The following is a 21,363-nucleotide window of genomic DNA, read 5'->3' on the forward strand; positions in this document are numbered from 1 at the left end:
GGTTCACTCATGTCCTTAGGGAAGGAAACCTGTTGTCCTTACCTGGTCTGGCCTGCAAGCCTGCAGACTCACAGCAGAGTAGTTGACTTTTAACTGCCCTCTCGAGGGCAATTAGGGATGGGCAATAAATGCTGGCACATCCTGCAATGCCCACTTTTAAAAAAACATGGAAAATAAATGCAGTGCCTCGTCAATCTCTTCCAGGGGAAGTACAACGTGGGCTAGATACAGAGTAAAGCGCCTTCACTACTGTCATATTGGGACTTCCTAAATGAGATATAGTGTAGATTAGATGCAATGAAGAAAAACATTCGTATTTATTTGACAAGTTTGACATTCTCAGGACATCTAGGGTACTTCCCAGCCAATGAAATGGTTCTGCAATGTAGCTCCTGTCGTAATGTAGGGAAAGAAGCAAATTACTGCAGATGCTGGAATATGAAACAAAAGAGAAAATGCTGGAAAGTCTCAGCAGGTCTGGCAGCATCTGTAGGGAGAGAAAAGAGCTAACATTTCAAGTCCGACCACTCTTTGTCAAAGCTAACAGATTGAGAAAGTGGGAAATATTTATACTGTGGAGTGAGAACGAAAGATGAGTCATAGCCACAGAAACCCAGGGAAACCGGGTGCTAATGGCCACAGAAACCAAGGGAAAAGAGTGTTAATGGCAGTCCCCAGAGAGAACAAAAGATGTGAAAGGTCAAACAGCAGGGAAACTAACATCAGAGGATGAACTGTAGATGTGGGGGGAGCGGAAGGGGGGAAACAAAGAGGAGAAAGGTAAAGGAAAGGTGGCTAAGATTTGGGGGGGGAAATTAAATATATATTAAGAAAGAAAGAAATGGTAAAAGACAGTTAAAATGAAATGGGATGAAAACAAATGGGTTGAGGTGGGGTAGAGCTGATCATCTGAAGTTGTTGAATTCGATGTTCAGGCCGGAAGGCTGTAGCATGCCTAACCGGAAGATGAGGTGTTGTTCCTCCAGTTTGCGTTGAGCTTCACTGGAACATTGCAGCAGGCAAAGAACAGACATGTGGGCATGGGAACAGGGTCTTTTGTTAAAATGGCAAGCAGCAGGAGGGTCAGGGTCCTAAATGCGCACAGACCGAAGATTCTCAGCAAAGCGATCACCCAGTCTGCGTTTGGTGTCTCCGATATAGAGGAGACCACATTGGGAGCAGCGAGTGCAATAGACCAAATTGGAAGAGATGCAAGTGAAACGCTGCTTAACCTGGAATGAGTGTTTTGGGCCTGGGATGTTAAGCATGGAAGAGGTAAAGGGGCAGGTGTTACACCTGCGATTGCATGGGAAGGTGCCATGGGTGATGGGAGAGGTACTGGCTATGGTTGAGGAGTGGACTATATTGTCTCGGAGGGAATGGTCTCTGCGGAATGTTGACAGAGGGAGTGAAGGGAAGATGTGTTTGGTGGTGGCATCACGCTGGAGTTGGCGAAAATGACGGAGGATTATGCTTTGTATACGGAGGCTGGTGGGATGAAATGTGAGAACGAGGGGGACTCTATCCTTGCTCTGGGAGGGTGTGGAGGGGGCGAGGGTAAAGGCACGGGAGATGGACCACACACTCTTGAGGGCCCTGTCCACAAATGTAGGTGGGAAATCATGGTTGAGGAAGAAGAAATACATTTTCAAAGTACCATTTTGGAAAGTGGCGTCATCGGAACAAATGCGACAGAGGCGAAGAAGTTGAGAGAAAGGGATCGAGTCCTTACAGGGTGTAGGGTGCGAAGAACTGTAGTCCAGATAGCTGTGAGAGTCAGTGGGCTTGTAGCGGATATTAGTGGGAGTCAGTGGGAGTAATGTAGGGAAACCTGGTTGCAATTTCTCACGGCAAACTCCCACAAACAGCAATAGTGTTGGTTGAGTTATTGAGTTATAAGTATTTCCCAAGACAACAGATGTATTCCTACTGTTCCTCGTGTCGTGCTGTAGGGCGGCATAGTGACGCAGTGGTTGGCATTGCTGCCTCGCAGCTCAAGGGCCCAGGTTCAATTCCGGCTTCGGGTGACTGTGTGGAGTTTGCAGTTTCTCCCTGTGTTTGCGTGGGTTTCCTCTGGGTGCTCCCGTTTCCTCCCACACTCCAAAGATGTGCAGGTTAGGTGGATTGGCCATGCTAAATTTCCCCTTGTGTCAGAAAGGATAGGTGGGGTTATTGGGTTACGGGGATAGGGTGGAGGCGTTGGCTTAAGTCTGGTGCTCTTTCCAAGGGCTGTTGCGGATTTGATGGGCCAAATGGCCTCCTTCTGCATTGTAAATTCTATGATTCTACGATCTGCAGGCAGTCAGGACCTCAGTTTAATATTCCATATAAAAGTTTGCACCTCCGACACCTTCAGTATGCACTGGTGACAGTCTGGAAGATGTGCTCATGTCCTGGAGTGGAGCTGGGATCCCCGAGCAGGCTGAGAGATGAGAGTGTTACCACTAAGGCCAGCTGGCATGATATGTACGCTCTGACGCTCTCTCTATATCGACTCATTGAGTGGTTCCAGGTTACACAAAATAGATGCAAAATGAAGCTCCTTTTGCTGAATATCAGTAAAGTGATCCAGTGCTCACCTAGTCTGACATTTCAATATCCAACATCAACCATCATCTGGGTTCGATTCTAAATTTGGGTCTATGTGAGGCTTGTGGTTGATCAGTTTACAGCTTGCCTACACAGAGAAGAGACTTTAGACCCAAGTATTTTGCCCATGCCTACTCTCGGAGTGGAAAATTTAGCCAGCTAACATAGCATTACTTTGGGTTAGATCGGATGTGAGGCCCCAGAAAGGACTGACCCACGACTGTACTCAGTGACTGTACCACCATTTTCTTATTGCAATGGTTGTATTGAATATACGCAGCTGTCTTTTGCTTTGTTGATTTGAGTTTGATGTTTTTTACCCACAGCTGGACAGAACTTACACTGGTTTGCAGACACTTGGTGCAGAAACGGTATGCTTTCATCTTTATCCCGCTCTCCTTTTCCTTCTGTAGCTTCCTTGTCCACTTGGTTCTTTCAGTTATGTAGCTGCGACCCCTCGGGGTACGATTTCAACCACACCTCCATTGCTCAGACATGAACCTGGACAGTGAGTCTGAGCCAGCCAGCAATATGTAAATTAGCGGCAAATGTCTGTGTAAGGGGACAAGAAGAGGAATCCAAATTGGGATTTTCTTCATTCCATCCCACTGCTGAAATATTGAGGCCGGGATTCTCCGGGACCGCCCGTGAGCCACGGGATTCGTGATGACCTGCCGAATCCCGCGTCGGGCCAAAATCGGGATTTATGCCAGCATCAAACTATTTGCGAGTCTCCCACCCTGCCCCGATGGCCATAATGGGTTTCCCGCCTTGACCCAGCGGGAAGATGCAAATGGCTCATTGGAGCTGTTTTGCTTGTTATTGATGATAAGGATGGCCGATTAACATGCCAGCTGGAATGCACCAGCCATCTTGTGGGCAGCACGGTAGCATGGTGGTTAGCATAAATGCTTCACAGCTCCAGGGTCCCAGGTTCGATTCCCGGCTGGGTCACTGTCTGTGCGGAGTCTGCACGTCCTCCCCGTGTGTGCGTGGGTTTCCTCCGGGTGCTCCGGTTTCCTCCCACAGTCCAAAGATGTGCGGGTTAGGTGGATTGGCCATGCTAAATTGCCCGTAGTGTCCTAAAAAATAAGGTTACTGGTATAGGGTGCATACGTTGACTTGAGTAAGGGTGATCATTACTCGGCACAACATCGAGGGCCGAAGGGCCTGTTCTGTGCTGTACTGTTCTATGTTCTATCTCAGCCGAGAATCCCACAGGCTTGAATTGGTGCAAGTCCTGAGGACGTGGACCTGGTGGCTCACAGTCTGAGGGGTGGCAAGTGCCCTCCCTACAATTGCCTCCATGGGGGAGGTTCTTCATGGGAGGTGGGGGTCAGGGAGGCCCGTGCTGGGTTGAGGTCAGGGTCCTTCCTGGGATGAAGCTCATTTGGCTGCTCTTCTCACCTGCAGCATTTAAACCCTTTCAACAGTCAGTCAGTCTATCTAAAATTTCAAGTTTGTTTCATAATAAAGTGAAAGGCCAGACTTCTCCAGTCGTTGCAATTCACATTTCCCACCGGCACACACCCACTCCTGTAGGGTTCCTGGCGGCCTCCGATGGTTACAATGGGAAATCCTATTGACAAGCAGCAGGAAGATAGAATCCTGCCGCCAGTGAATGGCACGTCACCGAGAAAGGAACTGGAGAACCCGACCCCAAGTGTTCTCATCTGTACCCTTAAACGCTTTTTAAAAGTCTGTCAGGGTGCCTAGTTTAAAGGTCTGTGAGGTGATGGTAAAAGTAACCCCATTAAAGTGGTGTAAAACTTTGAAGTGGTTTCTCATAGTCCATTTAATTGCCCTTTTGAAGTATAGAATCCTGTGTGCATGCCTTGAAGGCTAAAAGCTTTGAACTACATTGTTTACAATCAATTTCGCACACCAATGTCTCCTAACAGGTTTTTTTGATTGACAGGCCAAGGCAGTTTCAAAGGGGGAATAAGATTGTTATTTATTTGGCTCTGCAAGGATCCATTAACTCAGGGGAGCAGCTGTTCCTCTAAAAGCAGTTTTTGTTATAAGGCTGCCTCTTCGTTCTCAAGTGCTGCCTTGAAAGAGCAGCTGAAGGGTGGGTGACGGCAGAGAATGGCGGCGGGGGGATTCTGATGAAGGGGCCCCTCACCAGCAATTAGGGTGGAGAGGGGTACCCTGCCGGCGATCTAGGGGTTGCTGCAGCAGCATTTTGAGATTGGGGTACCCTTTAAACATGGCGCCCCAGACTCTGAGATGCAGGACCTGTCAGAGAGATTAGGTCCTGCTCCACTCAGTACCAATGTCGACCATGGAGTACCATTGAATGGCAATGAAAACCCGTTCGAGGTAAAACAAATTTCAAACAGCTATTGCATGGCATGTTTGGGCCGCTCCGAGAGCCAACGGAAATCTCTATTGCTTTCCTGCTGACGAGATCACTTAGTCACGGATCTGGAGAATCGTGCCCTAAATCTCTCATTTATATTAATAACATAGAAATTACCGTGTGTGGTAATTATCAAATGCTTAATCCACACATATGATTTTCCTCTGACCACTTTCATGGTGCTGGTGTTAGCCTAAAATTAAAGTTGAAACAAGGAGACAAGTGTCTCCTTTAAATTAGAGGTTGGTTTTGGCCAGCTGATGTGTTGTGATTTCATGCAGTAATATTGGCAACATCATTTCTAAATTTATGGAGTGTAGCCCGGCAACGGTTCAATTTTAAAATTTTCAGCCATACTTTGAAATTCATGGCCTCACCCCGCATGGCCTTTGTAACCTCCGAGACCATTGCTCTAAATCTGGCCACCTAAATCTCCTATTTTCATTGCTCTACCATTGATGGCCTTCAGCTGCCTAGGCCCGAAGTTCTGGAATTCCCTCTATAAACATTTTGCTTTTATTTTGAGCCTTTTTCTTTTTTAAACCTCTCATCCCAGCTAAGACACTGCATAAAATCTGTTTGACCAATTTTGTGATCACCTGTTCTGTTGTATCTTTACGTGGGTGGGTGTCAAGTTTTGTTTGGTAACTCTCCTGATGTTTTCTGATATGGAAGGGACTATTTTGAATATATCTCGGTTTAGATTGTAGCCCATTCCTGTGCTCATACAGGCACTGTGCATCTTTCTGTCTGCCTTATTTGAAACATTGTTCGTGCTGTAATGATGGTGTTCTCTCTTATGTTCCCCTTGGAACAGGTGGTGGACGTTGAACTTCACCGTGACTCTCTTGGGGAGGAGTACCTTCCCAGAGCAGTGCCTCCTTCTGGCTCCACTGCAGTACTTCTGTCTTCATCCTCCTCCTGCTCCTCCTCCTGCAGCAGGACCCCTCAGTCTGTCACCCCCTCGCAACCTGCAATGTCCTCCACTCCCCCAATGACGTCAGCAGGAGGTGTTCATGTGTCCGCAGCAGCTTTGAGCTCAGCTTCTGCAAAGCAGTCACACGACTCTCTGGGATTCACTTCAGAAAAAGGTGAGATGGGTCTTGCATCACCCACGAGCCACATGTACCTGGGTACAAACCCCATACCAAACATGGAGTCACACGTGTCTGTTTGCAACCCAAAACCAAATAGTGCTAAACTATTACGTACAACCTCCAAACTGAGTCGAATGTATAAGTATGTACAAGTCCCCTAAACCAAACAAGGAAATACACACATGGATGCACAAACTTGAAGGAAAAATAGAACCACAGGTGCATGTTCAAGTCCCAAAACCAATCATGGACTCACACATGTACATATAATATGCAAACCAAACATGAAATTACACACACACACACACACATACACACACACACACACAAACACACACACCCTAAATCCAACACCAGTATGAACAAACCCCAAAGCAAACACAGTCACAGACATGAAAAACCGTGAACCAAAAATGGACCTACATAGAAAAGCCACAATATCCAAAACTAAACACTGAACCTTACACATAACCACTAATCCTAAAATTAAACAGTAAACATGTGCAAACCTGAAACAGTGAGCCAGATATGCACTTTTGTAAAAATTCAAACCAAACACCGACGGGAAAGCTTGTTTAAATATGTTCCAGATAATACATGCAGCTGTTTAAAGTACTTGTATGCTAATAATTCTGCACAGCAGAATCTCAAGGCCCAGGTTCTGTGTTTTGTTTGTAAAAGTGATTCCATTTGAGTCTTTTTCTGTCAGTTCCGTAAAGAAGCAGGTGGGTATAATTAATGAAAAGCTTGTAGTAATGAGCAAAATATGAATCTATGTGACATAATGCATTTGAGGGGCTGAATTTACAAATTACACTGTGCTGTCTTGTCACAATTGCCTGTTTGGATGATGCCCCGAAAGGTCTATGGAAGCAACCTTCAGGACAGAGGGAGAAAAAGTAAATGCCATGATTGCCTCCCCCTAGCCGAGAGGCAAAGTGTAATGTCCCAGCTTTTGACCAGTCCTATCTTACGCAGTGGTCAATGGTGGGCCAAGTGCAGCCCACCTGGGGTCTGAGTGCAGCCCATGAGACATTTTGTTGACCGTTGCAGGGCTCCCACATCCTGCTGTTTTCCGTCCGGGTAGTTTTTTTTCCTACCGGTATGACTGAAGTGTTACACGCAAAGCAAGGGCAAGTGAAGTCAAGTGCTTGTTGATTGCTCACAACATTGACTGTGAGAGCCGTGCACTCCCCCTGCGGCCAAAGTGTAAATATTTATTTTGTTTTTAACATTTGAAGTTGATGTTAATTCTAATATTATATAAATGATTAAGCATTTTCTATAACTCGTTATGAAATATTTGACGTATACTAAATGTATTTAATCTTATTAATGGGGCCATTGTTAGTGAACAAGCCCGATTTCAATCTTGCGGCCCACTGAGATAAAGGAGGGCCACTTATGCGGCCAACTCACTAACCGAGTTTGTCCATTACTGCTCTAGATGGTTACATAAATTAGACTTGTATTTACTGAGCATTGATGGGACGGCCTAATTGAAGTGTTTAAGCTATTTAAAGGATTTGATAGAGTAGATAGAGAGGAACATTTTTCTCTGGTCGGAGAGTCCAGAACAAGGAGGTGAGGGTGGTGTAACCTTAAAACTAGAACTGGACTGTTCATGCACAATGTCAGGAAGCACTTGCAGAAATGGGAGTGAAATTCTGGAACTCTCTCCCACAAAGTATTGGTGAGATTAGATCAGTTGAATATTTCAAAAATGAGATTGATCGATCTTGTTCGGCAACGGTAGTACGAGTTATGGAATCAATGAAGGTAAATGGAGTTAAAATACAGATCAGACATGGTGTAATTTAATGATGAAACAGGCTCCTAGATTAGCTATGATTAGGAAAGAGTTTACATTTGTACATGAATCAAACCTCAAGAAAGGTGGAGGATTAATGCAGGTTGCAATCCTCAAGTACTAATGGAACATGCTTCTGTTTCTTTTGTATTTACAGTTAAGGTGGAACTCCCTGTTAAAAGTGAAGTGGGTTCTAGCAGTCACTCGGGACAGTCTTCCCTGGAGCGCACACCAACCAGGCCGCTGGCCACTCAGAAGGTCACGTTTGGGACACATGGGAACTCGGCATTCCAACCAATCACAGCCAGTTGCAAGATTGTCCCGCAGGGGCAGCTCCCCAGTCCTGCTGACTCTCCGGGAAAGTCCTTCCAGCCCATCACCATGAGCTGCAAAATTGTGTCAGGTACACCTGTTCTCAACATTAAGGGATGTATGAAACACACAGTGCTGGAAAGTCTGAAAATCCAGATTGTTCCACACCACGAGAGAGGGAAAAATATGTTATGAAGAAGCATACAATTAAAAAAGGAAAATTCTAGAAAATATCATGACTGAGTACGTACATCAGGCCTAATGAGGGGAGGCTCAAAAACACCGTTCTAAGATTGACAAAAATAAAGAGAGGAGTTAATATTAGGTTATCCCACCAGACATTTCACCCTGCTGTTTACCTTCAGCGGTCTCTGTTACCCCGATGTTGCTTCAGAAAACAGCTCCTTCAACAAAAACAGAATATTTATGGAAAGGATGGGAATCATGACAAGGTGGGAACTCGAGAAAGGATGCAAAAGTTAGTAGAATAAAGTGTTGGAAAAGATGGAATGTTGTTAAGGGTCTCAGTGTCGGAAAGGATGGGCATAGCTGGAGGGGATGCAAAGGATGGTAAGTGGAAAAGATGGAATGATCAAAAGAAAGATTTGCAAAGCCATTGAGCCTTCATGACCCCAGGATGTTTAAAACCACTTCATGGCCAATTAAACACTTTTGGAGTGTAGTCTCTGTTGTAACGTAAGGAACACAGCAGCCAACTTGTGCACAACTAAGGTCCCACAATGGAATTTGAGACAGTGACCTGATGATCTGTTATTATGTTGGTTGAGGGATAACTATTGGCCAGGGCACCGTGGTAACATCCTGCTCTTATTGTGGAATCATAGAATGGTGCAGAGAGAGGCCATTTAGCCTATCATGCCAGTGCTAGCTTCTGCAAGAGCAATTTAGCCACTCTTACTCATCCACCTTTTCCTCCATAGCACTTCAACTGTTTTCCTTTCAGTTGCCCTTTTTAGGCAATGCATTCCCGATCCCGATGTAATGGAACCTACGAGGGAACAAGCGGTCCTAGATCTTGTCCTGTGTAATGAGACAGGATTGATTCATGATCTCATAGTTAGGGATCCTCTCGGAAGGAGCGATCACAATATGGTGGAATTTATGGAGGGTGAGAAAGTAAAATCAAATACTAGTGTTTTGTGTTTAAACAAAGGAGATTACAAGGGGATGAGAGAAGAACTAGCTAAGGTAGACTGGGAGCTAAGACTTTATGGTGGAACAGTTGAGGAACAGTGGAGAACCTTCCAAGCGATTTTTCACAGTGCTCAGCAAAGGTTTATACCAACAAAAAGGAAGGACGGAAGAAAGAGGGAAAATCGACCGTGGATATCTAAGGAAATAAGGGAGAGTATCAAATTGAAGGAAAAAGCATATAAAGTGGCAAAGATTGCTGGGAGATTAGAGGACTGGGAAATCTTTAGGGGGCAACAGAAAGCTACTAAAAAAGCTATAAAGAAGAGTAAGATAGAGTATGAGAGTAAACTTGCTCAGAATATAAAAACAGACAGTAAAAGTTTTTACAAATATATAAGACAAAAAAGAGTGGCTAAGGTAAATATTGGTCCTTTAGAGGATGAGAAGGGAGTTTTAATAATGGGAAATGAGGAAATGGCTGAGGAACTGAACAGGTTTTTTGGGTCGGTCTTCACAGTGGAAGACACAAATAACATGCCAGCGACTGATAGAAATGAGGCTATGACAGGTGAGGACCTTGAGAGGATTGTTATCACTAAGGAGGGAGTGATGGGCAAGCTAATGGGGCTAAAGGTAGACAAGTCTCCTGGCCCTGATGGAATGCATCCCAGAGTGCTAAAAGAGATGGCTAGGGAAATTGCAGATGCACTAGTGATAATTTACCGAAATTCACTAGACTCTGGGGTGGTCCCGGTGGATTGGAAATTAGCAAACGTGACGCCACTGTTTAAAAAAGGAGGTAGGCAGAAAGCAGGAAATTATAGGCCAGTGAGTTTAACTTCGGTAATAGGGAAGATGCCTCCCGCCTTACACTCTCAGAGTCAGCCTAAATGTTTGTGCTCAAATACCTAGAGTGGGACATGAACCCACAACGTTGTGAATCAGAGGCCAGAGTGCTACCAGCTCAGCCACGACTGACACATATTATATGATGATGAATAGGATGGGAATGATGAAAATTAAGGAATTATGGAAAAACATATTAAAGATATGGAATTGCTGTAATTATGGAAATCTAGAAATAATGGAAAGGAGGGGGATAGTGAAGAGGATCGAATGGGTGGAAAGGAAGGTTGTTTTGCATTTTGTAGCTCTGTCTTCCACTAGTTGATACCTGTGCCCCTAATCTAAAGGGAGAGCTCAAAATGTGGTTACTGCAATATAATGATGGCCCATGACTTGAAGTTTAAAATGCGAGCAAGTTCATTAATCGTTTTATATTACCATAGGATCACCGATCTCAACTCCCAGCCACTCTCCTTTGCCACGTACGCCAACCTCTACTCCTGTCCACATGAAGCAAGGGTCGTCTGTCTCTGTCATAAGCAACCCCTACATTATAGTGGACAAGCCTGGACAAGTGATTGGAGTGTCAACGTCAAACACGGGTATGGATCTGACAAACTGCACACACACATACGATTTAATTGGGGGGGGAAAAGGGTCCCGTTTTGGGCGCATTTAGCGGGGTATTGGCACTGAGAACGACCCCGCTGTAGGACGGGACTGTGTTTTGGGCCTAGGTAAGGAAACCCCCACCAAAGCCTCACTTACCTTAATTTCTTGTATTGACAAACTCAGCTCCTCAGTACAGGAGGAGATTGGGGCGCCATTTTTAAATGCTGCCTCAATCTCTCGATCCCCACCATGGCCTCTGGTCCCCACCCCCCATTGTCCAACTTAACAACTAGGGGGTCCTCGATCCCCACCTCATCAGGCCATGGCACCTCCCCCCCCCCAGGGTTCCCAGGTGGCATCGGGAGTACCAGGGTATCACTCTGCCTAGCCCAAGCTGCGGGTATTTGATCCTGGGCCTTGGGACACTCCAGCTTGCACATATTTAAGTGAGCTGAAGTGCACACGTAAATATGCAGATATGGATCCTGCCCATTGAGAGGGGGGGGGGTTTGGGGAAGGGGGGGGTCGGGGATTGTTTTGGGAGCCTCGGAGATCGGGATGCCATTTCAAAATGCGATCGCTAGGGACCTTTGTTCCCTTTTGGGAGAATCGTGCCCTTGGTGTCAGCAGAGGTTTCTGAGTAGGGCAGTAGGACTGACTGGATTGCTCTGGGGGAAGTTGGCGTGGATTCTATGGCTTGCTTTTGTGCTGTATATAACTCTTTTGACTCCTTATTTTATTTGATTTATTTATATGATTTATATATTATTGTCATGTATACCGAGGTACAGTAAAAAGTATTGTTCTGCTTACAGTCCTGGCAAATCGCTCCACACATAAATACATAGAACATCGTATAGTAATTAGTGATTCTACAACATCTATAACAACGGTTCTAAAAGCTGTAGGAAGAGGATCTGTAAGGGAGAGATCGCAAAACGTCGCCACGCTCCAGGCATCTTGGAAAAACATTTTTTTAAATGTTAAAATCCAGCTTCAGCGTGTTGTTTTTTTTCTGTACTCAGTTTCTCAGTCAGGAAGAGGACGAGCTGGTCCAATTCCCTTGTGGTTGGCCTCCTTGACTTGGTACAGTTGTTTGGAGAAATGTTTGAGCAGCTCTCTGATCTCTTCGCTCACTCCATTCCCCGAACCGCACAGCTTCCACTGGTCTCTCCCTGTATTGTATTGCCGGGGCTAAGGTTCCGCCACTGCCAACTGGTCCTGACCTTCCCAGTGGCTATCGCCTCCCAGTAAGCCAGCCGGACTGATCTCCACCATCTGCTGGAAGCAGCCCAGGCACAGCGAGTGTCTGTATGGCGGCATCATCATAATAATCTTTATTGTCATAAATAGACTTACATTAACACTGCAATGAAGTTACTGTGAAAAGCCCCTAGTCGCCACATTCCGGCGCCTGTTCTGGTACAGGGGAAGAATTAAGAATATCAAAATTACCTAACGACACATCTTTCGGGACTTGTGGGAGGTTTCCGGCTCTGCCAGCAACCCGCGACAAACCGGGCACAGGCACTTGACCAGGCTGAGGGCTGGAGCCAGGGCAGTGCCTCAGGCCCGCACAGGCCGCTCCCCTTCTTTTGCCCTATTGTGGCCGCTCCGTCCAGTGTGGGAGCGCTTTCACGTTCCCTCGCTCTCCCGGAGAAATTCTGGATGGAGGTCCTGATGCTGCAACCTTCAGATTCTGACTGCTGCCGTGAAGCTGATGTGTGATTTGGAAATGGATGAGGAATGGTGCATTAATGCTGCCTGGTTTGTTGGCCCCACTGCACTGCAGCGAATGGACAAATGTGAAATAATCTGTCGCCTCCACATGCTCACTACACCAATATGGAAGGTAGAAACTGATCTATTACTGAACTGATTGCTGCGCCAGATGCACACAGCCACATGTGCCGTACAGCTGATACAAGAGTTTAGCCCTTGAACCGCATTTCATTACCAGGATGCTTATGGGAAAATCTTTGACCAGGAGGCAAAAGAATTAGAAACAAAATACAGTGGTGCTGAAACTGTGCGGTGAGAGACCAACTGATAGATGTGTCGTTAGGTAATTTTTCCAACAGTATTTGTGATGTGGTCTTACAAATGCCCTGTATAACTGAAGTGTAAATCCTTACTTTTATGTTAATTTCCTCTCATAATAAAAGATAGCATTCCATTACTTGCATACTAACTTTTTGTGATTCACGCACAGGAACATCTAAATCCCCCCCACGCCTCAGAATTCTGAAGTTGTTTTCCATTTACGTAATAAACTTTGCTTTTTTATTCTTCTTGCCAAAATGAACAACTTCACATTTTCCCACATTAGGGTTCATCTGCCAGATTTTTGCCCACTCACTCAACGTGCCTATATCCGTCTGTAACCTCCTTATGTTCTCTTCACAACATACATTCCAAACTATTTTTGTGTCATTTGCAAATTTAGCTACCAAATGTTCACTCCCTTCATCTAAGCCATTGATGGGAGGCATGGTGGTGCAGTGGTTAGCACTGCTGCCTCACGATGCCGAGGTAGATTTTGCACATTCTCCCCGTGTCTGCGTGGGTCTCACTCCCACAACTCATGGGTGGCACAGTAGCTCAGTGGTTAGCACTGTTGCTTCACAGGACCAGGGACCTGGGTTCGATTCCCAGCTTGGTTTGCTGTCTGTGCGGAGGCTGCATGTTTTCTCCATGGGTTTCCTCCGGGTGCTCCGGTTTCCTCCCACAAGTCCCGAAAGACGTGCTTGTTAGGTGAATTGGACATTTTGAATTCTCCCTCAGTGTACCCGAACAGGTGCCAGAATGTGGCGACCGGGGATTTTCACAGTAACTTCATTGCAGTGTTAATGTAAGCCAACTTGTAACAATAAAGATTATTATTATTAATAAAATGTGCAGGGTCGGCGGATTGCACACCCTAAATTGCCCCTTAATTGGAAAAAAAATCTAAACCATGAATATAAATTGTAAAAAGGTGAGGCCCTGTAGTACTCCATTCATCACATCCTGTCAATCAGAAATTTTTTTTAATGCATATTCTCTGTCTTCTGCCAATCGTCTATTGTTGCCAATGTGTTACCCTTGACACCCTGAGCTTTTATTTTCCACAATAACCTTTGATGTGGACCCTTAGCAAATGCTTTCTAGAAATCCCAAGTACTGTATGTCACCGGCTCTTTATTCACAACGCATTTTACCCTTTGAAAGAACGCCAATAAATTGATTAACATGATTTCCCTTTCACAAAACCATGCTGACTCATCCCGGTTACTGTGAGTTTTTTGTAGTGCCCCCTTGATGATCGATTCTAACACCTTCTCCATAATAGACCAAGCAAACTGGCCTATACTTTCCTGTTTTCTGCCTCCCTTTTTGAATAGAGGGGTTATATTTGCTACTTTCCAGTCTGATGGAATCGTTCCAGAATCTAGTGAATTTTGGAATTGTCTGCCTCTTTTAAGACCCTAGGGTGGTCCATCAATACCTGGAATCTTGTCATCCCGCAGCTCCATCAGTTTGCTCAGTACAGCTTCCCTTGTGATTGTGATTTCGCAAAATTCCACTTTTGCTTCCACCTCCTGATTCACAGCCAATACAGGAATGTATTGTTGGAACTACTCTGCTCCCTTCAAATTGTATGTAAAAGTCAATCATATTGTGGTTGCTGCTACCTAGGGGTGCCTTTACTCACAGGTCATTAATTAATCCTGTCGCATTACATAGTACCAAGTCTAATATAACCTGCTCCCTGGTTGGTTTCAAGAATGTGTTGCTCAAAGAAACTATCTCCAAAGCATTCTGTGAACTCCTCATCCAGGCTACTTCTGCCCACTATGATTTTCCACTTTACTCCTCGATTAAAATCACCCAAGATCATTGCCGTCCCTTTATTACACGCACCCAATATTTCTTCTTGTGCGCTTTGTCCTGCCTTGTGGTTACTTTAGGGGTCTGTAGGCCACTCACACTGGTGACTTATTTGCCCGACTAATCCTCATTTCCATCTGATTCTACATTCTGATTTCCTGAACCAAGGCCATGTCTACCTATTGCACCAATGCCATCCTTGATTAAACCCCCCCCACCTTTATCTAGATTCCTATTCTTCTTGAATGTCATGTGCCCCATAATATTCAGGACCCCAATCCTTGTCATCCTGCAGTCTGTAATTACCATTTATTTACTTTGTTGTGCATTATCAATTTGTTTACTTTGTTGTGAAGGTTACGTGCATTAAGATAAAGAGCCTTTAGTTTTGCCTTTTTGTTAAACTCACGGTTTCTCCCATAGTTTTTCAAATGCAAGCCGATTTATTTATATGTCTGTTTTGTTTGAAGGAGGGAGCCCCACGGCAAAGCTTACAGGTGTTTCACAGGGAGCACGTTCACCCATCCCAAAGATCCACGGCAGTAGCTTTATCGCAACTACTGTGAAGGTAAGGGCTTTCTTGTCCGGTTGAACCTGGCTCTGTGTTTTTTTTGAAAAACATTTTATTAAGGCATTTATCCTGCAACACTTTCTTCACTCGCAGGGTTTTACCCGCTCACACAAAACCTGAAATCACCTAGTTTCCTCATTTAAAAAAGGCCCTTCGGATAAAGATGGGGAGGCACTGAAAAATAAACAGAAACCTCGTGAGGAACCTCATTTTCATGCTCTGTATCTCCCTGCCAGTGACAGCGGGAACATATCCCACCTTCAAAAGTCCTACTTCATCTGTTCTACTAGCCGGGTCAAATTTAGTTGATGTAGCAGCCCCCAGTCCCATGCCACCTGAAACAGGCTCTGTTAAAGAGTGGGGATTTCCTCTTATTCTCTCTCATAGGGAATGGCAAAGGTAGTGTAGGTTAAATAAAAATATAAATCTGGTTGACTTCCTGCCAACTGAGGGGTGAAAACCCTGCCTCCAGCCAGTTAATGGTCATCGGAGAATGAGGGATAGCCCAGCGCATTACACAATCTTGCCATCCCCACATTGATTCTGTATACATCTCCCGCTGCCTGAAGAAGGTGAGAGCCCTCCCACCCAGGCATTGCCTTCTTCCAGACTCTTCCATAAGGCAGAAGGTACAGAAGTCTAATGACCCGCACATCCAGACACAGGAACAGCTTCTTCCCCACAGCTACAAGACTCCTCAACGACTCCCCCTCGGACTGATCTGTTCCCTGCAAGAACACTAATTACGACGCCCTATTCTGCTCTTGCTCATGTATTTGCTTTGTTTGGCCCCTTGCTCCGCACTGTAATCAATTACTGTTTGTCGATGTGCCATTTATCAATGTACTCTGTTGATTATTCTTTTTGTCTCCTATTTATGTACTGTGCACGTTCCCTCGGCTGCAGAAAAATACTTTTCACTGTACGGTACATGTGACAATAAATCAAATCAAATCGAATGGGTGGGGATATGTTTGCCACCGATTTCTCCGATGGTAGGAAGGGAAGCTCCGCCATCCGAAATATCCTGGCCATGGAGCTTGTGGTCAGTTGTGCTTAAGCAATGTTTAATGTATTTAATTCACTTAACATTAAGCAAGGCTTTGATTTAAAAAAAAAGTCTGTCCTTGTTTTCCAATTGCTCCATTGTCTTACCCCTCCATAACTCTGCATCCTCCTCCTACCCAACAACCAGCCCGGGAACTCTGTGTATCTCCAATTCAGGTTGTCTTTGTTCTACCATTGGTGGCAGTGCCCTCCACTAAGAAGGCCCTAAGCTTTGGGATATCCTGTCTAATATTCTGCGCTCTCTACATCACTCTCCCCATTAAATTGCTCCTTAGAACTTCCTCTATGACCAAACCTTTGGTCACTTGTCCTTTTTATTTGACTCGGTGTTACATTTCGTTTGGTAACCCTCCTGTGAAGTGCATTGGAATGCCCATAAAGACACATCATTCTGACGCCAGAGACAAAAATATTTTTCATGCTTTTTCTTTTCAAGCAACAGAAAGTATTTAATGACAGGGGCAGCAGCATCGGTAAAGTCTTAAAACTCGTCAAGGAATAAGGCAGATAAAACTTCTTATTTCATGATTTAAAGATCAACTGCACTGATGCAGCATGCCTAAACGTCAAGACATTTCACACACAACATAATAAAAGTTCTTGAAGTTAATTTGAAATTAACCGCATTACACCGGCTATTGTGCACAAGAGGAAAAAAATCACCCACGTGTTTCATCCCATGCTGAAGAGATTTCAAAAAGTTATGTGGGTACTGAGTCTCAGATGTGACATGGGGGTGGTATTCTGCTTGGGGAAGGGTGTGTGGTGTGGAAAATACTAGGTTACTTTCGCTACTAAAGAAGACCCAGATATCTTACATTAGAATGCTGGTATGTGGAGAAATAGCCTTTCAGACAAATGTTTCACCGCTTCTTGCACCAAGGCAACTTCTCTTGGCTAAAGTGGCCAGCAGATGACCTCTTATCCACCGCTAGCCAGTGCGACTCTTCAATTTGTGGCTGGGAAGACATAATCATGATTGGTCTACTTCAGATGGGAGACAGGTTACCTGTACATGTATAGAACAGGGACATGAGACTGGGGGCTGGTTTAGCTCAGTTAGCTAGATAGCTGGTTTGTGATGCAAAGCGAGGCCAGCGAGGGCCAAAGCGAGGGTTCAATTCTTGTACCCGCTGAGGTTATTCACAAAGGCCCCACCTACGCAACTTTTCTCTCGCCTGAGGTGTAGTGGTCCTCAGGTTAATTCACCACCAGTCAGCTCTCCCCTTGATGTGTTGGCTTGTGTAGGCTTGAGAGATGAACAGACACTTCCAACACAGATGAAGGTTCAACTCAATTTTATTAACTACTTCTAACTAACTAACACACGATGACTGGGTCTAAATAATGCTAACTTGAACTAGAGACCTAAGCCTTGTCCAAACCAGTTGATTCTCACAGCATGTGTCGTGAGTCTGTGCTGGCTGAATAAGTTCCTGTTACACTCCGAGGCAGGACCCAGAATGAGCGGGAACCGTGGTGCCCTCTGCCTTTATAGTGTGTGTATTCTAACTGGTGATTGGCTGCGGTGTTTGTACATGTTGATTGGTCCCTGTGTGTGTCCATCAGTGTGTGTCTGCACCATGAGATATTGGTATATGTTATGACATCCCCCCTTTTATAAAAAAATGTTGATCTAGGCATGTGCTAATAAATAGTGTGGGTGTGTGGAGAATGTACCTAGCTACGTGTGAGGTGCGAAGACATATGTACAAGGCTATATACAGGGAACAAGACTATTTACAGAGGAAGGTGCCTGGTGCAGATGACTGCCATGAACTGGAACAACCAACAAATCTATTTACAAATCACTGGATAACGAATGCAACAACAAAGACTATGGGAAAAAGAACATTTCAAAAAGTCCACATGTGTGCAGACTTCATAAGTTCAGTCTCTGAGGTGGGCGACGAACTCAGGTTGACCGCCTCAAGGGTGGGGCAATGGCTGGCGCCTCAGGAGCCGGGAGGGCTGCAGCACTGTCAGGGGCAGGCAGAGCGACCGGAAGCGCCACACAGTCCATGGCGGGATCAGTAGAAGAGCTGGTCGGAGGATCCCGTGACGACCCTGGAAGAGCACGCCTGTTGCGGTGCCGAATGGATCCATCTGGTAAGCGGACTAGGAAGGAGCGGGGAGCCACCTGCTTTAGAACGACAGCAGGCGCAGACCAGCCACCATCCGGGAGGTGGATGCGAACCTTGTTGGGTGGATGGATGTCAGGAAGGTCAACAGCCTGTGAGTCGTATGAAGTTTTCTGCTGCAGTCGAGACATGTGCATGCGGTGGAGCACGGGGACATGGTCGAGGTTGGGAGCAAGAATTGATGGCACCGTCGTTCTGAGGGTGCGGTTCATTAGCAGCTGAGCAGGCGACAGGCCGGTGGACAGCGGGACGACGATATGCCAGCAGAACAAGATGGAAATCTGAGCCGGCGTCGGCGGCCTTGCGGAGGAGCCGCTTTACAATGTGGACCCCCTTTTCCGCCTTCCCATTGGATTGGGGGTATAGGGGACTGGACGTCACGAGCTGGAAATTGTAGTGTCGGACGAAGCCGGCCCATTCCTGGCTCGCAAAACAGGTGCCATTGTCCGACATGACCGTCAGCGGAATGCCATGTCGGGCAAATGTCTCCTTATACGCCCTGATCACAGCCGAGGATGTGAGGTCGTGCAGCCTGATGACCTCCGGGTAACTGGAGAAGTAGTCGATGATGATGACGTAGTCCCTGCCCAATGCATGGAACAAGTCGATGCCCACTTTGGTCCAAGGCGATGTGACGAGCTCATGGGGCAATAGGGTCTTCCGTGGTTGGGCGGGCTGAAAACGCTGGCAGGTAGAGCAGTTGAGCACCACACTGTCGATGTCATCATTGATGCCCGGCCAGTAGACGTTCTCTGGCCCTGCGGCGGCATTTCTCAATCCCTAAATGGCCTTCATGGAGTTGCTCCAACACTAGCTGGCGCATGCTTTGTGGGACGACGATGTGATCCAATTTCAGGAGCACCCCGTCGACCCCGCAGGTCATCGCGGACATTGTAAAATTGCGGGCATTGTCCCTTGAGCCACCCGTCCGACATGAGGCGCATCGCCCGCTGCAGAAGTGGATTAGCCGCTGTCTCGCAGTGAATTTGCATCCATCGTGCATCAATAGCTGGCAAATGAGAGGCTGCAAACTGGACGTGAGCGTCTATTTGGCAAATGAAGCCGTCATAATCACATGGAGTTGTGATCGACCTTGAGAGAGCATCGGCTACGGCAAGGTCTTTGCCCGGGGTACAGATCAGTTGAAAGTTGTACCTGCGCAGCTTGAGTAAGGTACGCTGGAGGCGAGGCGTCATATCATTCAGGTCCTTCTTGATAATATTTACAAGGGGGCAGTCGTCTGTTTCAACCGTGAACTGCGGGAGCCCACAGACGTAGTTGTGGAACTTCACGACTCTGGTGAGAAGGCCGAGACACTCTTTCTCGATTTGCGCATAGCGCTGCTCTGTTGGAGCCATCGCCCGCGACGCATACGCAACGGGGGCCCATGACGAGGCCTCATCTCGTTGCAGGAGCACGGTGCCAATGCCCGACTGATTGGTATCAGTAGAGATTTTGGTCTCTTTTGTCGGGTCGAAAAAAGCCAACACTGGGGCCGTGGAAAGCTTGGCCTTCAGCTCCTGCCATTCAGCTCGTGAGCAGGGAGCCATTGAAAATCTGTGGTTTTGCGAATCAGGTCTCTGAGGGCCGTGGTGTGTGAAGCAAGATTCGGGATGAACTACCCGAGGAAGTTCACCTTCCCCAGGAACCGGAGAACCGCTTTCTTGTCCTCGGGTGTCTTCATGGACGTGATTGCTGCAATCTTGTCCTCGTCCGGTCGCACCCCCTGGTGGGAGATGTGATCCCCAGAAATTTGATACTTGACTGGCCGAAGGAGCACTTGGCCCTATTGAGGCGGAGGCCGTGTTCGTGGATGCGCCTGAAAACACGCTGAAGGCGGGCGATGTGTTCCTGCGGGGTGGTTGACCAGACGATAATATCGTCGACATATACCCAGACGCCGTCGATCCCCTCCATCATCTGCTCCATGATCCGGTTGAAAACTTCGGACACAGAGATGATGCCAAATGGCATCCGGTTGTTGCAGAACCTGCCAAAGGGTGTGTTGAACGTACACAGCTTCCTGCTTGACTCATCTAGTTGGATCTGCCAGAAGTCCTTAGAGGCATCCAGTTTTGAGAATAGTTTGGCGTGGGCCATCTCGGACATGAGCTCCTCCCGTTTCGGAATCGGGTAGTGCTCCCACATGATATTCTGATTTAAATCTTTAGGATCAATATAGATCCGCAGCTCGCTGGACGGCTTCTTGACACAGACCATGGAGCTTACCCAGTCTGTGGATTCCGTGACCCTCGAGATGACTTCTTGGTCCTGAAGGTCCTGGAGCTGTTGCTTGAGGCGGTACTTGAGGGGCGCTGGGACTCTGCGAGGTGCGTGAACGACAGGCGTGGCATTGGGCTTGAGTAAGATTTTGTACGTGTAAGGGAGCGTGTCCATGCCTTCGAAAACATCATGGTATTGCTGAATGATGAAGTCGAGCTGCGCCCTGAAGTCTGTGTCAGAGGATGCAGGTGTATCGCTTGAAGAGAGAGTGTACTCTCTGCACTAAGTGGAGTAGCTTGCATGCCTGCGCATCAAGCAAGGACGCTTTTGAGGCAGCAACAATCTTGAATGGGAGAATGACTGTGTGAGCACGATGTGTCACCTCAAGGCGGCAGGAGCCACTGGCGGCGATGGCATTGCCATTGTAGTCCAGCAATTTACACGCAGGTGGCAGGACAGCAGGCTGTATGCAGAGCTTGCGAAAATCAGACGACGCAATGAGATTGGCAGAAGCGCCAATGTCCAGGCGGAACCTGACAGGGGACCGGTTGATCGTAAGAGTGGCACACCACTCATCATCCTGGCTGACACTGTGGACGTGGACAGGTTCAGTGCCACGGTTGGGGGACATCCTGTTGGTAGTAATGACGCCGATTTGGAACGGGACCTGTGGGTCATCGCAGGCATAGTCGGAATCAAGGTGTAGA

At 46.6% G+C, this 21,363-nt stretch overlaps 1 protein-coding gene across 1 annotated transcript in view; it reads left to right on the forward strand.

Moving 5' to 3' along the window:
- yeats2 (YEATS domain containing 2) overlaps nucleotides 1-21,363 on the forward strand; it is a 189,478-nt gene that overhangs the window by 56,725 nt on the left and 111,390 nt on the right. Inside the window, 5 exon segments of the mRNA XM_038815545.1 lie at nucleotides 2,916-2,960; nucleotides 5,769-6,042; nucleotides 8,016-8,261; nucleotides 10,615-10,773; nucleotides 15,124-15,221. Coding sequence (XP_038671473.1) covers nucleotides 2,916-2,960; nucleotides 5,769-6,042; nucleotides 8,016-8,261; nucleotides 10,615-10,773; nucleotides 15,124-15,221 — 822 coding nt within the window.

This window comes from Scyliorhinus canicula, chromosome 13, assembly GCF_902713615.1.
Source record: "Scyliorhinus canicula chromosome 13, sScyCan1.1, whole genome shotgun sequence".
NCBI classification, from domain to species: domain Eukaryota; kingdom Metazoa; phylum Chordata; class Chondrichthyes; order Carcharhiniformes; family Scyliorhinidae; genus Scyliorhinus; species Scyliorhinus canicula.